This window comes from Zea mays, chromosome 7 (genome assembly GCF_902167145.1).
Source record: "Zea mays cultivar B73 chromosome 7, Zm-B73-REFERENCE-NAM-5.0, whole genome shotgun sequence".
NCBI classification, from domain to species: domain Eukaryota; kingdom Viridiplantae; phylum Streptophyta; class Magnoliopsida; order Poales; family Poaceae; genus Zea; species Zea mays.
In genome coordinates this window covers 92,637,313-92,653,566 of record NC_050102.1, presented here as the reverse complement: position 1 = coordinate 92,653,566, position 16,254 = coordinate 92,637,313, and the positions used below count along the sequence as shown (strand labels likewise).

General features: G+C 44.0%; 1 protein-coding gene across 1 annotated transcript; it reads left to right on the top strand.

Moving 5' to 3' along the window:
• The first annotated feature begins 1,294 nt into the window (after positions 1 to 1,294).
• Positions 1,295 to 5,196, top strand: LOC103632567 (uncharacterized). The gene is made up of 3 exons (XM_008654331.2): positions 1,295 to 2,122; positions 2,215 to 2,308; positions 5,159 to 5,196. Exons 1-3 carry the CDS (start codon positions 1,848 to 1,850, stop codon positions 5,162 to 5,164), a joined length of 375 nt encoding a protein of 124 aa, XP_008652553.1. The 5' UTR covers positions 1,295 to 1,847; the 3' UTR covers positions 5,165 to 5,196.
• Positions 5,197 to 16,254: the final 11,058 nt, after the last annotated feature.

Here is a 16,254-nt window from a genome sequence, read left to right as displayed (position 1 = left end):
CCCCGTGTTGATCATAAAAAAGTTCTCAGGGTGAAGAAAATTCTCATGTGATGCTCTTTTTGCCAGCAATCTCTGCTTCAACTCTGATCACATTCTTATTTTCTGGGCCATACTCTCATGGGCTCCATCTATTTATGTCACTTGGATTTATCATTGGTTGCGTCTGGTAATGGTGTTATGACTAAACGACTGATGGTGCCGCGACGAAACCGAGAGCCTCTTGTGGGTGCGCACACAAGGTTGAGCTGCTCGGTACTCGCTGGTATCGCGGTTAATAGTTGTGATCCATTATAAGACTACACCGATGTGCTATCTTTTGTGGACACTCTCAGAATGATCGCTGCATTTTGTCTCGATATGTCGCGATATTCTAACCAAATCTGTCTTTAGTATCTTGTCAGATACCCTCTCATGAATTTGCATCTATCTTCAGTCTGGGAGTTACATGCTTCTCCACCCTTAAATATCCTCATTCGAATCTTGGGACGAGATTCTTTTTAAGGGGGGAAGGCTGTGACACCCCAGGTGTCAGTTTCGTGTTATGACGGGAGATTAATCCTAATCTCGGATGCTCAGTAAAAATTTCTCTTCTCGCTCGCGTACGTCTCTGATTATCCAGATTATTCATTCACATTTCGCCGAATTCGAAATTATTCAATCTCACAGAAGGCCAATTTTGGAGCCTGTTAAAACTTTTAATTCTCGGCACGAATACGAACTCGATAATCCATCTCGAATTATAAATCTCATCTGAAGCTCATTAAATCAAACTCTCGACGACTGTTATTTGATCTGAGCCCGAATCCAATTCCTCGAACTTCGATCGATGTTTGACTATTTTAATCCGGGTCCGTACTCTCAGACGGAATACTCGATATGTCGTCCTCTAATCAATTTTATCCTACTCGGCTAAAGATCCCATGTTCGAACCGAACTCAAAACCCGTATCGACAGCGATTTTAAAATATCACGATTCGCCTTCTCCGACTAAAAATCCAAAATCGATCAAATCTCAGGACAATTTATTTTCGAATCACGCGTAGGGAATTATTTCCGAGCAAATTCAAATCAAACTCTCTGTCGAACTAATCGCTCAATCGTCCGTTCGCCGAAACTCTAATTCGCTCTGTTCTCTGTAGAAACGAATTCCGCGGGAGCATTTTTATTCGGGAAAATAAATTAGCGGGCCGAGTACGTGTTTTGGGCCAGGCCCAACCCAGCCCATTTGGCCCACTAGGAAACCCTAACCCTAGGGCTGCTTCTATAAATAGGGGTGCTCACTTGGCAAATTTTCACTCCCACCCCTCAAAATATTTAAGCCGCCATTCTCTCTTCTCCCTGTTTTCTTCCTTGCGCAGCAGCGGCGGCGCCCATCTTCTCCGGTAGCAAGCTCCCTCCCATGGCGGCTCCTCTCCTCTAGGGCGTCGCATCTCCCAGCCAGCACATGTTTATCTTCCTCCCCACCGCTCCTTCCCTGGTGCAGGCGCAGGGAGCAGTTCCCCTGGCCGAGCTCCATTCCAGCAGGGACGCCCAGGTCCCGACGGCCCCTGCGCAGCTCCTCCCCGCGGCCACCATGGTGCTCGACGCCTCTCCCCTTCAAGCGCAGCAGCAGCAGCTTCCCTAGTCTCCCATGGCGCCCCCTTCAATTTCCATGGCCGGCACCCAAGCTCCAGCCCCTCCCCGCGAGCCCTCTCCCCTTGCTGCCTGGCCGAGCTCGCTGTTCTCCCTGCTCCACGGCGAGCAGCAGCTCGTCCACCTCTTCCTCCCATGGTGCCCAGAAATTCCAGCAGCAAGGACTCGACAGCAGCAGCTCGACCCTCCTCTCCTCGCTGGCGCAAACCTCTCCCATGGCGCGCTGCAGCAGACGCCCTAGAGCATCCCCGCCATGGCTCGCGACCCGGCTTCCTCCCTGTTTGCGTGCTGCTGCGCAGTGCCCCGTCGGTGCTTGCTATGTGCTCGACGAAATGTGCAGCAAGCCACGCGTCGTCGATTTCCTGCAGCAGCCCCGACGTCTCCGCACGGCTCGCTGCTTTGTGTTGAGCAGTGGACAGCACGCCGTCGATGCCCGCCGGTGGCTTGCTGTTTTTGCGCAGCCCCATCCGCGACGCCGTCGAAACCCGTGGTGAGAAAACCCTCGCTGCCATTGCTGCTGTTATATTTTTATTTTTGTGCTCGGTAAAACTGTTGAGCGGTTATGTGTGTGTCTAATCGCAGCTGCCGTCAATGCCATTCGTCGCGCACGCGTGTTCGATACAAGACCGGTCGGGTGCACCACGTGCTTGCACAACTCAACTCCGATCCCGTTCAGGTTGATCGATTTATAATAATACATATGCTTTGTTTGATATCGGGCAGTGCATGTATATATGTGGATGTGTGTAATATGTTTCGGCTATACACGTTGGTAGGATCGCATTTGCGAATAAGAGAACAAGAGGTTGTTGATGTGTGCGATTTGTAGTTTGTCTAATTACGTTTTGGTCGATGTGATGTATAGTGGTGTTTGATTAGATGTGGGTATAAAATGTTTGGATTATATGCCGTGGCCAGGTCGCATTCACGTTTTGGTAAACAAGTGTGTCGTGCTTGTTTTATGTGATGAGTAAGTTTGGAAATACATGGGATGCGAGGATTAAATTAGTACATGTATATGTGTGTGTGCCGTGGTGTATTATAGTAGTGGTGGCGGGAGATACTTATTTGAGGTGCGCGGGTATATGCCGTAAGATGGTTATACTCGCGGCGAGGAAAGATGTATGTATTGTGTAACACGACGTTTAGGTTGCTATTATATAATCGTGTGAAGGATGCTCGTGATGGTTGTGTGATTAAGAAGTGATGTAGTGGCAAGCGAGAAGTAAGTTTAATTTTTCAAACGATTAGTGGATAGTATCTATCGGTGATGCCTTGCTTGGTCAATTATCACATTCCATGCCCCTTTGGATAAATAAATGTCTTGTTGATCGATTAGAGGTCTTATACGAGCGTTATCGCAGCCCAATAATTATTGGAGGTGAGTAGCGTGCGTAATTCAGTCCTTGTTAGAATCGAAGAACAATCCAATAACATATGCACATAAGTGCCTTAGGTCCTTCAGTAGCAAATGTAAGACTTATGGAGTTTTACGCCGTATGTAAATGCCCCTGTGTTAGACCCCAACAATGTGCTGTTTTAGGTGACTGGTGTGTTAACTAAATAAAGTTGAGCCATGGGTAAGAAACGCTGATTAATCTGCTCCAGCCCATGTTCGCTAAGTCTTATGTTGTGATCAGCCAACTCATGTTAAGTAGGAGTCGATTTCGTTAAGTGATTGTTATATACATGTTGTGTCTCGAACGTCGATAATAATAGACCAGCCGACGTGTAGGATGTGTAGCGGCCTAGATTGTTACTCTGGCTAGCCGACTTGTTAGATGACTTTGGTTAAGTTTGTAGTCGCGATGAATTGCTTGTTGTGGTCTAACTGTGTATGGTTATGGTTGCGAATGAAAAGTATTAGTGCTCATGTGAGGTCTAAGTTAAAATGCAAATTATGGTGTCAACATCACTTCGATATCGATTATCGGGGAGAATGCGTTGTTAATTAAATATGGTACTTCTAGTGCTCATAATGACACGGATAAAATTTGTAAGTCTACTTGTTAGTGCTCATTTGATTAATTTAACTCTAACAAATGGTAAAGTGTTAGAATAACTCAAGTCTCTAAAACATGGCAATTCTTGAATTATATAGAAGCTGAAATTTAGTAATTGCTGTTTTGGACTGCACACAGTGATTTGCTAGTGCTGTATGTTTGATGAACAAAATTGTATTTTCTGTAGATATGTGCTATAGAAAAGCGGTAGATAACTTTATTATCTTGCTGGTGTTAAAATTTGACAGACATAAGTCTGATCGTTTAGGAGTTATGATTTTTACAAATTCAGTAACTGAATCTGTCCAAAATTCTGTACAGATTTCAGAAACTACATTGTTTGCCTAATGTAATGTTAGAATCAGTCCTTGTCGATTATAAGAAAGTTGTAGATGCTTTTCTCATATTGCTTGTGTTAAAATTTCATAACCATAGGCCTGACGGTTTAAGAGTTATGAAATTTACAAACTGCTTGTTGTGTTCTGTCCACCGTCAGAACAGATTTCGAAAACTGTGTTATTTGATTTAGTTAAACATTAAATAACTTCTTAGTGATTATAAAAGTGATGTAGTGCTTTTGCTGAGCTTTCCAAAAAGTCTTAGATCACTCTTTTTGGTGGTCTGAAGCTTAAGTTATGAATGTTTCAAATATGAAGACTGAATCTGTCCAGTTCTGGACAGCAAAGTCTTATAGTGATGTCTATCCTTAGTTAAATATTGAATCACCTTTAGATGTTTATAAATGATATGTAGACAATTTTATTACCTTTCCATAAAGTCTAGGATCACCTTGTTTGGATGTCTGAATCTGTAGTTGTGAATTTTTGAAGTTGCAAGTCTGAATCTGTCCAAATCTGGACAGAGCTGCTGTGTTTGCACAATTCGACCTTGCTAAGTGTTTAATCAGGTTGTGATGACAATACCAAAGTTGTAGAGCACTTTTTAAGCTTTCCAGAAAGTCCTAGTTTGCTAATTTTGGATTAATATTTGAAAAGTTATGATTAAAACAAGTAACTCCTGTGTTGCTGTCCCAAAATTCTGCAAGTGCCCATTTGATGATTGAGTTCACCCTTTTGGCTAAAAATGCTTGATTAGCACTTAATTAATATAGACTTGCCATGACTAAGCTTAATAATGCATGTGTGTCATGTTTTGTATGTTTCTTCTCTAGTTGATTGTGATATAGGAGTCTATCGACATTGATGCATTGGTCCTCTATTAAACTTGTGTTGGGATGATTTTTGTGTGCTTAATAGATCTAATGAAAAGCCGTAGCTAATTAACTAAATGCTCATACTTGTGATGTCCTGTTTGTGTTGGTTAATTATAGGTAGTAATCGTCGTCCTTCCAGTGGTATTGATGTGGTGCGCTCGATGAAGTGTAGATAACTAAAGCTAACATGTAGTTATCTACGGTGTCTTCCACTTTAATGTTTAGTTCGCCACTGTGTCTTTGTATATCTTGTGCTATTTTTGTGCTACTTTCATTATATTCATACATATGCATCTTGCACCTCATATAGGACTGAGAGATGATGATCGAGCTAGTGATGTGGTGCCAACCACAAGATGCAGTCGGTGGACGACCCAAGGAAGGATGGAATTAACCAGTGGATGCTCACCGAGCGAGTACCCTCCCCCAGCAAACACTATCTAAGTGTTAAATTAAAGGCAAGCCCCGGTTTTTTGCATAACCGTTTATATATACTATTTTACTGCACTTAATGATTGTAGGCTTGTACTGTGCACTTAAGTGTAGGAGTTGACTGAAACCTTAGTTGCATGAACTCAGGATACCTTTTGAGATGGATACTAGTATGCTAGGTCGGGTAGCTGCTTTATTAATTAGGGATTTCGGTAGAAGTCGAGTGATTTTTCTAGCACTCGCGCGAGGTCAGGAAATTGATTGTATCCACTTTCTTATCATAATGATGCTGGTTTGTGGACAACAATCCATGGGGATTGGTTGTCTACGGGATAAAAATTGGAATAAGGATTAAGGTGTGGTACCGTGAGTCAAGCGTTTGAACGTACTAAACACATACCGAGAAATATGGTAAATCGGTAAGCCTAGTACCTGATTGAACCTGGCAGTAGACTTTGCCCCTCACGCGACCTGAGACGTGGTCTCCCATTCCGGTTATGGTGGGTACAAGTGCGGTCACTGCACGACGCCAGTCGGGGTCAGTGAGGCATTGTACGCCAAGGCGGTGAGCCCTGATCTGCTGACGGGGAATCGATGGGGACGGTTGATGTGTGTGGGAACGGAGTGCCCCTACATGTCGTGTGTTTAGGTTTACCTTGCAAGGATAAAAACTCGATTCGAATCGTCTGCTTCTCGCAGCTAATGAGACTGCTTGATCCATGCTGCTACATTGAGTAATAAGTGGAAATGTGGTGACTGGCAAAAGATGTTGGTTGATGAAAATGTTTGATACCATGTATGATTAGCTAGGTACACATCTAGTTAAAAAAGATCATACTAAAACTTGAAAAGCTAAAACATGATTTTAGACTCAGCTAGTGCTTTTGGCAAACCAAACCCCTCAGCCAAACAGCTGCATGTCTAGAGGTAGAGGAGTAGACTCCTCACACCGGGTAAGTCTAGCTGAGTATTAGTATACTCAGCCTTGCTTGTGGCACAATTTTTGCAGGTACTCCTTAGGATGATTTGTTGCTGGTGTGACTTGGCCTTCGTCCCTGCCACCGGGACAGACGGTCGAGTGGGTTATTGCTTCCGCAGGAGGGGACCAGGAAGAGTAGTGTGGACAGGCTTCGCCATGTTACTCGGTTCTTCTCCGTTAGTTATTTCTGCTGTATTAAAATTTATGGTTATTATTTCTGAAACTCCGATAATGTAATCACTATTGATACTTATTAAACTTGTGGTATTATGCTTTATTGTATTTCTCTGTGCCTCACCTTCGAGTGAGCTAGTGGTATTCGATCCTGGTAAGTGGCCTCGTCGGACTAGATCCGAGGGACTGACGGGTTATTCCTGTTTAAGTGTGTTGCTGCCCTTAAGGGTGCGACTTGGGCACTTAAGCTGGAATAATTCGGGCGGTTCCGCCACAGTTATCTATTGGAAGCGTAACTGCCAAAAGCTATGGACGTTACGACGTCAATGGATATCGCTTTCGTTCAAGCATTTTCGAATCAAGTCATCCTATGGCCGCCACTCAAAATAGTGGAGTCGTTACTAGGGCAACCGACATGGAAGGACACGAAGCCTGCTATTACGGGAAAATCAAAAATATAATCGAGATTACATTTGTTGGAAATAAGCCTTTAGCGCTAGTTTTCTTTGTGTGTAAATGGTATGACCCGAAGTATTATAGGACCGAATTTGGGATGACACAGATCCAACCTAAAAAATTGCTTCAAGGACATGACACGTATATCGTTGCCCATCAAGCAGACCAAGTTTATTTCTCGACATATCCATGCAAAAAGTTGTCTAAATGGAGGGTTGTGTACAATGTAAATCCCCGCGAACGCCGATACACTCCTGGTGAGGACGAATATCAAATTGGTCACCTTGAGCAGGTTGATGAGGTGTTTCAAGAAGAAGAGTTGCCAACTAGTTTTCATATTGACCCTGCATCGGCATTAGATTCACTAGTTGCAGACGTTAACGACTTAACTTTTCCCGAGAGACGGAGAAGACAACCTGTTAGGAGAAAAGTTACATGGCGACCTCTGCATAGAAGAGAACAAATAGATCCTGATTTTGATGATATTTAACAAGTAAAGTTGTTTTGTTATTTCATTTGTTTATATTTCAAGTATTATGTCATTTTTGATGCACTAATGAATAATTTCTTATTTTTTATGCAGGATGCCGCCAAAATCAAAGAAGTCAGTGAAGGGGCTGTTCAAGGGCCTGGGCCTTTTTCAGGGCAGTTCTTCGAGCAGCAGCAGACGTCGAGAGCTGTTGAACGCGGTACATGGAGATGAGGTAACATATCTTGTACAAATAAATTTGTTTACATATTTATAAATAAATCTTGAGTTGTATGTACCAGGATGAGCAGCACACTGAGGAGCAGCACATTGAGGAGGAGTAGCACAATGAGGCTGAGCAGCACAATAAGGAGGTGGAGCACAATGAGGAGGTGGAGCACGTGACATGGGACCAGGCCACACTGCATCACCAGCCATGGGACTAGTGGGACCACCAGAGAGAGCAGCAACAAGCGTGGGACCAGTGGGGCCAACAGGGCGAACCGGCTGACAACCCGATGGATGATGGCTCGGGAGGCTCTTCAGCGACACGCACACGTCGCTCAAGAAAAAGCCACTCAGTAAAGCCTCGTCACGCGATAGAGCGAGAGGCTGATAGGACTTTAATCATGCCACATGGAGATCGGTGAGTGTAATATATTAACTTATCTCATATAACTATTATGTGTATTGTTAATGTTTTTGTGTAATGCAGGAATTGGGAGGACCTGTCCTTTGACGGCAAGGGACGCCACACTCAGGTTAACCTTACGTTGGGTTCTCTTTGCCGCCTTCACTACCCTGGTATAGTGAAGGTGTCAAACGGTGATACTGAGGATGACGTGCTCGTCAGTACCTGGGGTGAGTACAAGTTTAAAAAGGAACGAAACCACACCGACAGACAGGGACTTGTGCGTAATGACTTTTGGGTATGAATTCTTTATTATTTTTGTTATGTTTCTTAATATTGTAAATCTATGACTTATACCATTGTATTTTTATTCTTTATGTTGTAGCTTCGATATCGGTTGCCTGACGGAGAGGATTACATGGGGCACACTGAACGTGTCTTCCAAAACAATGCAAAGAAGCTGGTGAAGGATGCCATATACTATGCGAGAATTCAGACTACAAACCTGTATTTTCAAAAGCATCCGAAAGAAGCAGACCCCTTGAATAAAATGGAAGGGTCCTCAAAGATATATTTGACTGAGGATCAATATCGTGAGGTTAGTATTCAATTTGTTTTACCCTTTATATTGATTGTTGTGATTGATATAATATGTAACATTGTGTGTGTGCAGGTGATGGTTCCATGGATGGCGCCTGTGCCTGATGCGTACTATGCTTGGTGTCGATATTGGGCTTCCGAAGGCTTCCAGAAAGCGTCAGCGCATCACAGACAATGTCGAGGAACCAATCCTAACCACAAGTTTGGCGGTGATGACATGATACGAAAAGCTAAAAGAATGGTAAGTTTGATCTATCTATGTCGATCAGCAAATAATACGATTGCTTATGAATGTTTTTTGTTTATACAGGAAACTACGAGTGGCCAAAAGCCTAGTGACATTGAGGTCTACCAGGAGGGCCACAAAGGACCAGACCCGAACAACCCTGACCAGCTCTGCAGCCAGACAGCCACGGATCGGCTGGTGAGTTTTGGCCAAAAAGTACAAACGTTCAAAGTATAGAAATTTCTGCATTTGTAAGGTTGTGAATGATGTATAGGCGGCATATGGGGAGGAGATGGTTCGTCGCCATGGCCCTGACTTCGACTGGCGCCATGAACCGGTGGATCCCTCAGTGGTGTACGCAAGTGGTGGTGGCAAAGCGCATGGACGGTAAGCTCTAACTTATGAAATTATATGGTTGACACTAAATTGATTATGCAGTAATCACATTTTTTGAATCACTTATAGATATGCACTCTTCGATGGATTCATTGACTCGTCGTCGGTGAGATCTCAGAGGACGGGTCCGTCTTCCCGTAGCTCATGCTCTTGTCGACCGAACGAGCAGGAGTTGGAGATTATGAGGATGCGTGAGGAGATGAGACAACAACGAGAATTTATGGAGGCATGCAATGCACATAACCAAGCGATGTATCAAGTGAGTATACATAATCCGAACTCTAAATTATTATATTTCAATACAACATCTTCAATATTAACACATATGTTTAACAGTTAATGCAGCAACAGGGCATGGCAACAAATTTTCCACCGCCACCACAATGAAGCCAGTTTGCAAACACACCAGCTCTGCCACCACAGTTCAACACCCCTCCGACACATATACCTGCACCTGGAGATAGGGTACGTTTGATAACTGTCGATTTATTTATACACTTATATACTTTTTGATATTTGCATTTAACGTGTTGATATTTGCTAACTTGCATAGGTTACGCCCGAAGCGGGTGGTAGTGGGTCTGATCCCGTAGCAGGGACTGGATTTGTTGACTCGCTCTTCGCGTTCCCTCCTCCTGGTGGTGGTGGCGGCAGCGGTCAAAGCTCTAACCACCCAAGTGGTGGTTATCTCTAAACACTTGAACTCGTGCTCGCTATGTATTTTAACTCGTGGAGGTTATGTTTGTGTAACCACTCTCGTATCTGAAATGTTTGTGATGTGTGAATTATATCAATGCGTTTGTGATGTGTGATGTCAATGTGTATGTGTGATATCAATATGTTTGTGATGTGTATGTTATGTGTGCAATTGTGGAGAAATATCTAATTTAGTGTTGTTGTTGCAGAATTATAGGTTAACTCCCGTCGGCCCAGTTAATTCCCGTCGGTTTGACCATAGCCGACGGGAATTAACTATTAACTCCCGTCGGCCCAGTTAATTCCCGTTGGCTAACCTAGCCGACGGGAATTAATTAATAACTCCCGTCGGTTGTGGTGGCCGACGGGAATTAGCCGTAATTCCCGTCGGCTAGCTATTGGCCGACGGGGATTAATTATTCCCGTCGGCAGCCGACGGGAATAACCGTATCCCCGACAAGGGACGCCTAGCGGCTGACAACCGACGGGAATAAGACCTAAACCGACGGGAATTACTTATTCCCGTTGGTTTATTGCTTATTCCCGTCGGTTCCTGACCGACGGGAATTAACTGTTTTCCTATAATGATAAAGTAGTCTCGCCACAAGTAGGGGAGTGAATCTCAATGGCCCTTGCTGCAATATCAAGTACTGTCTGATGCCTGGATAACCAATCAGTTCCCAATATGATATCCACGCTATCCAAACCCAAAATGAGGAGGTTGGTTTGATTATCAAACTACCAAACTTTATAGGCACATTCTTGTTGATTTGATAGGTGGCAACCCTGCCTCCTGGTGTTGAAATTGTGATACCCCCATTGGTGTGATGGAAAGGTAGCTGACATTTGGCACTAAATTTTGTACTGATAAAATTATGTGATGCACCAGAATCAAAAAGAATAATTGCAGGATAATTCAAAACTGAAAAGATACCAGTCATGACGGGTGCTCCCTCTGGAATGTCAGCCATGGTGGTGAAGTTCAGCCTGCCATGCCTTACTTGCACCTTCTGCCTCTTGCCTTGGTTCTGGTTGGCATTCTGTTCTTGCCTCTGCTGATTTCTGGGGCAATTCTTGGCATAATGTCTGGTGTTACCACAAGTGGAACACCTGTTATCATTGGCCTGACGGTACTGCTGTTGCGGCTGATTGTTCCTCTAAACTAGAAACTGAGTGCGGTTGGGTGCCTGCTGCTGCTGCTGTGGTCGGATCACCCAACGTCCTTGCTGCTGCTGAGGTCCCCTATTCTGATTGTCAGACATGATCCTGAAGCGCTGTGGCTGAGGTGAAGGTCCTGCCACAGGGGTCTTCCTCTTATTCTCTACCTAACGGGCTATGATACAATACTCCTGAGAAATGGCAATGTTAACTAACTCATTATAGCTGTTGGCCCTGACTGTGTTGAGACGGTCGCGGAGCTTAGTGCTGAGCCCCCTCCTGAATCTGTCCCTCTTCTTCTCGTCAGTGTCTGCATGATACCCGGCATACTGGCACAGGTCATTGAAGGCCTGAGCATACTGCAACACTATCCGGTTCCCCTGAGTGAGTGCCAAAAACTCATTGAGCTTGCGGTCCATGATGCCTGCTGGTATATGATGCCCCCTGAAGGTTGCCTTGAACTCTCTCCATTCCACCTCATGGTCAACTGGCTGCATAGCAAGGAAATGATCCCACCATGTCCGCTCGGGTCCGCGAAGCTGCTAGGTGGCGAACCTGACCTTAGTCACCTCTGAACAAACTCCATGGAGTAGCGGGAATTTGGATTCCACTACCCTCAGCCATACATCAGCATCAAGTGGGTCCTCTGCCCTGGTGAACAACGGGGGCTAGGTACTGAGGAACTCCTGATAAGTGGCTGCCGCTGGGTGACGCTGATGATCACCACCACCATAATGCTGAGGTGGCGGCTGACGCTGAGCTAACTGTCGCAAGATCTCGTTCTGCTGAGCCATCAACTCTTGCAGAGTAGGAGGCGGTGGCGGTGGTGGAGGAATGCACTCATTCTGTCCACGACGCGCTCTTCCTGCCATCTAAAAAATCATGGATATTCTCAATATCATATTCCTGAGGTTCAATGTTCAATCGTGGTGAAAGAGTCAAAGGGGGTAAAACCAATATATATACTCTTGCATAATTTATAAAAGATTCCACATGGCATAAACTTTTCTTCTTAAATTAAAGCTGACATCATTCATCATCCATACTTCCAAAAGAGTTTGTCACGATTACATCAGTAACTCAAAAGACTCAACTCTATCTAGCCTAGTACCCCAAGGGTGCAAAAGCTAAGCTAGCCTCGATGAGTTCTACCGCCACAGACTTCTAACTGTATCTCTGTGACCTAGTGGGCAAACGAGGCAACGCTCGACTCGGGGGAAGGTGGTCTCCCTGAGCCAGCAGTGTCCAAGCTGGAGGCAGGCTCCTCTCCTCCCTCGATGTCTACATCCTCGTTGGCCTCCATGTCCTGGATCTCCTGGTGGTGCATATCCAGATGCTGGTTAGCCTCCGCAAGCTGCTGCTGAGTACTGATTAGCTGATCCTCGAGAACCTCGATGGTGTTCTCCCTGGTTCCCACTAGCTCCTCAAGCTCTTGGATCTCATTTGACAATTGTTCCACTTGTAAGTCCTTTTCCACCATCTCAGTGGACAAGTCTACCACAAGTTCCTCCCTGTTATCCAAGGTGATCTTGGTAGCCTCCAACAATGCCATTAGATGAGACATTGCCTCTCCTCGCATCACTTACAGACGATACAGAGCATTCATGCATCGCACCGTCAAGTGAGCAGTCTGACCTGGGTAGATAGCCCATATATCCTTGGCATGCTCCACTCGGTCCTTCCACATTGGGTCGTCCTCCTTCTCCGCGGGGAACAAACCAATGGGGTGAGTGGACAGCTCCAAGGGGTGGAAACCACAGAAGGTGGTCAGTCTGTGAAGAGCAATCGCCTCGATAGTATCCTCAGCCCTGTATCCAAAAGACTCAGAGTCCAGCGAACGCCAGCCTGGCTGTAGGGGATGAGGCTCTAGGGTCATCCTCACCCTACAGCGGGGCACTCGGTGCTTCTCGAACAGCTGCACCGTGTACTGGGGAGGCGTCATGTAACCAGCTCCCTGAAGTACCTCCCACAAGATACAGGGGAAACCCTCTCGTGCAAGCCCGTCCGTGTGGGACTGTGCATTCCCTTCGTCCGAGGATCCGTGAGAAGTCATCTGTGTACGTTTAAGCGTAAGTAAAAGAAAAAAAAGAATTATAAAATGAAAAGGGATCGCAACTCAGCCTCTCTATAACTACGACAATGGCACTGGGTGTACTTAATCTGTCATTATGGTGTATTAAAGTTCTTACCCAATTATTAGGTAGTTTAAATAAGGATGCATGCATGCTCGTCCTAAACGACCTTATTTCAATTTAGAGGGAATAGGAAGGAACTCCCATCCCTTATAGTAGCCTATAGGGCTTACTCAAATAGCCACCTAGCTACCCCTCTAGCTATCATCCTAAGGCTTCACATCCTAGGTCTATCCTGATCGTCCTACGATCTATCCAACATTTGTTTCTGTCAAGTTTTACTTTGAAAAAGGATGGTATTTATAGTTTATTGATTCCTCTGTGGTGGTACAAGCTCCGATACCAGCTGTGGCGGAACCGCCCGAATTATTCGAACTTAAGTGCCTAAGTCCCGCCTTAGAGGCTAGACCACACTTAAATGGGAATAACACGTCAATCCCTCGGATCTAGTCCGACGAGGCCACTAACAGGATCAAGTACCACGTACTCACTCGATGGTGAGGCACAGAGCAAATACAATAAAGCATAAAATCATGCATTAAGGAGTATCAAATTATTACATCATCAGTGGAGTTTTAGCAAAAGAAGTACTCATTGTTCGGAAAGCAGTAGAAAATAAACTAACGATAAATAAACGAAGGGATGGGGAAGCTTGTCCCATCACTCCTCATGCTCCTCCTCAGTGGAGGTAGGGTCCCACTCGACTGTCCAGCCCGGTGGCAAGATGGACGACCAAGTCACTCTAGCAACCATGTCCTCCAGAGAACCTGTAAAATTATGCCACAAGCAAGGCTGAGTATACTAATACTCAGCTAGACTTACCCGATGTGAGGAGTCTACTCCTCTACCTCTAGACATGCAGCTGTTTGGCTGAGGGGTTTGGTTGCCAAAAGCACTAGCTGAGTCTATAAATCAAGTTTTTGCTTTTTCAAGTTTTAGTGTGACTCTCTTGAGACTAAATGTATACCTATCTAATCATACATGGTATCAAACATTTAGCAATCAACAACTTTTGCCAAGTCACCACATTTCCACTTGTTACTCAATGTAGCAGCATGGATCAAGCAGTCTCATTAGCTGCGAGAAGCAGACGATTCGAATCGAGTTTTTATCCTTGCAAGGTAAACCTAAACACACGACATGGCGAGGCACTCCATCCCCACACACATCAACCATCCCCATCGATTCCTTGGCAACAGATCAGGGCTCACCGCCTTGGCGTACAATGCCTCACTGACCCGACTGCCATCGTGCAGTGACCGCACTTATACCCACCATAACTGAAATGGGAGACCACGTCTCAGGTCACGTGAGGAGTAAAGTCTGTGGGCAGGTTCACTCAGGTACTAGGCTTACCTATTTACCATGTTTCTCGGCATGTGTTTAGTATGTTCAAACGCTTGACACACGGTACCACACCTTAATCCTTATTCCAATTTCTGTCTCATAGACAACGCATCCCCATGGACCGTTGTCCACAGGCCACCATCATTACGATATCAAAATGGATACAACCAATTCCTGACCTCGCGCGAGTGCTAGAAAAATCACTCGACTTCTACCGAGATCCCTAATTAATAAAGCAGCTACTCGACCTAGCATACTAGTATCCATCTCAAAAGGATTCCTGAGATCATGCAACTAGGGTTTCAAACAACTCCTACAATTAAGTGCACATTCAATCCTACAATCATTAGGTGTAGTAAAATATCATAATAAATAGGTTATGCATAAAACCGGGGCTTGCCTTCCAAAGCTGGGGCAGGCAGATCCTCTGCGGCAGGCTCTGGTGCTGGATCTGAGGCTACTTCCTGAGCAACTCCTTGCTCCGGCACGAGGATGTATTCTCCGTCAGCGAGGTTGCAATCTATCGAATGCAATGAGTAAGAAACATGTATGCTATGATTATGCAGGATTTAGAAATCATTATGCTAAGTGAAGAAAAACTAAGTTAATGAATAACTTAGGGTTTCCTGGTTATAAGAGGCTCTTAGTGGTTTAGGCTTATCAATTTGGGTTAGAGGTTTTGTCTAGAGATAGGCATAGTAGATTAAGACTTGGATTGCCCCTTAAATGTTTTAGTAGGCACTCAAAGGGTTTTGCTGGTTGGGTTAGGATAACATTAGTCTCCACTATTAATTCCCCATTTCATTTTCTATTTATGATTTTAGGGTGGGTTTGAACTACAACAGTGATTTAACTTTTTCCAAAAATTTCTATAAAAATTACAGTGGGTTACTATTTGTCACAGTAGTCTGTCCTATAAATTTGAGGTCCAGAATAATTAGAATGTGTCCTGGACAAAAATAACAACATTTGGGGAAAATGGGTCACTTTGCACTACAACTCTTATCTAGGGGTGGGTTCTGCACTAAGAGTCATTTTTGCTGGTATCTATAGGTAATAACATGCTTCTGTGCCAAAAATCATAGAAGGTTACTTAGTGGTTATTTAGTTATGATTTTCTAAAGTTTAATGCTAAAAAGACACTTACAACTAACTTGTTATTTGAAAAATGTCAAACAACAGAACTCATAATTTTTCTATGTTTATACTAACAAAACATTAGTTATCCCAAGGTTTGGGGTGTTTTCTCCTCAGGGTTATGTTTCTAGGTTTTTCTAAGTTTTCCTTGTTTTCTTAAAATAAAAGGTATATCATTTCTTTTGTACTAAACAAGGGTCTAACAAAATTTTCTATTGAACTTTACTAAATAAGAGAGCTAACAAAAATGAGGGTGCTCCCTGGTTCTTATTTTAAACTACCTTTTATATTTTCTTTAACTTTAAGCTAAAAATGATTTAAATGGCAAACTCTACCTTAATTTGATGTACAGAGGGGTTTATTATTTTTAAACAGGTTAGGAGGTGATTAAGTACTTCTCTGAATTTTCTTAACCCCAGTCTAATAGTGTAGTTATTTTCCCTATTTTCTGTAGCTTTTGCCCAGATAATCAATTAAATCATAACTTTGAAGTTTTCTGCAACACTTAGGGGTTTTATATTTTTCCTAAGTAGTTTACATTATTTAGGATCTCGCAAAATTGGTTTGACTCGA

Excerpts from the sequence above, each read along its gene's own strand:
- LOC103632567 (XM_008654331.2), top strand. The coding sequence starts at position 1,848 with ATGGCGCGCTGCAGCAGACGCCCTAGAGCATCCCCGCCATGGCTCGCG. Across the intron at positions 2,123-2,214 it reads CGACGCCGTCGAAACCCGTG|CTGCCGTCAATGCCATTCGT; the intron begins GTGAGAAAACCC and ends GTCTAATCGCAG.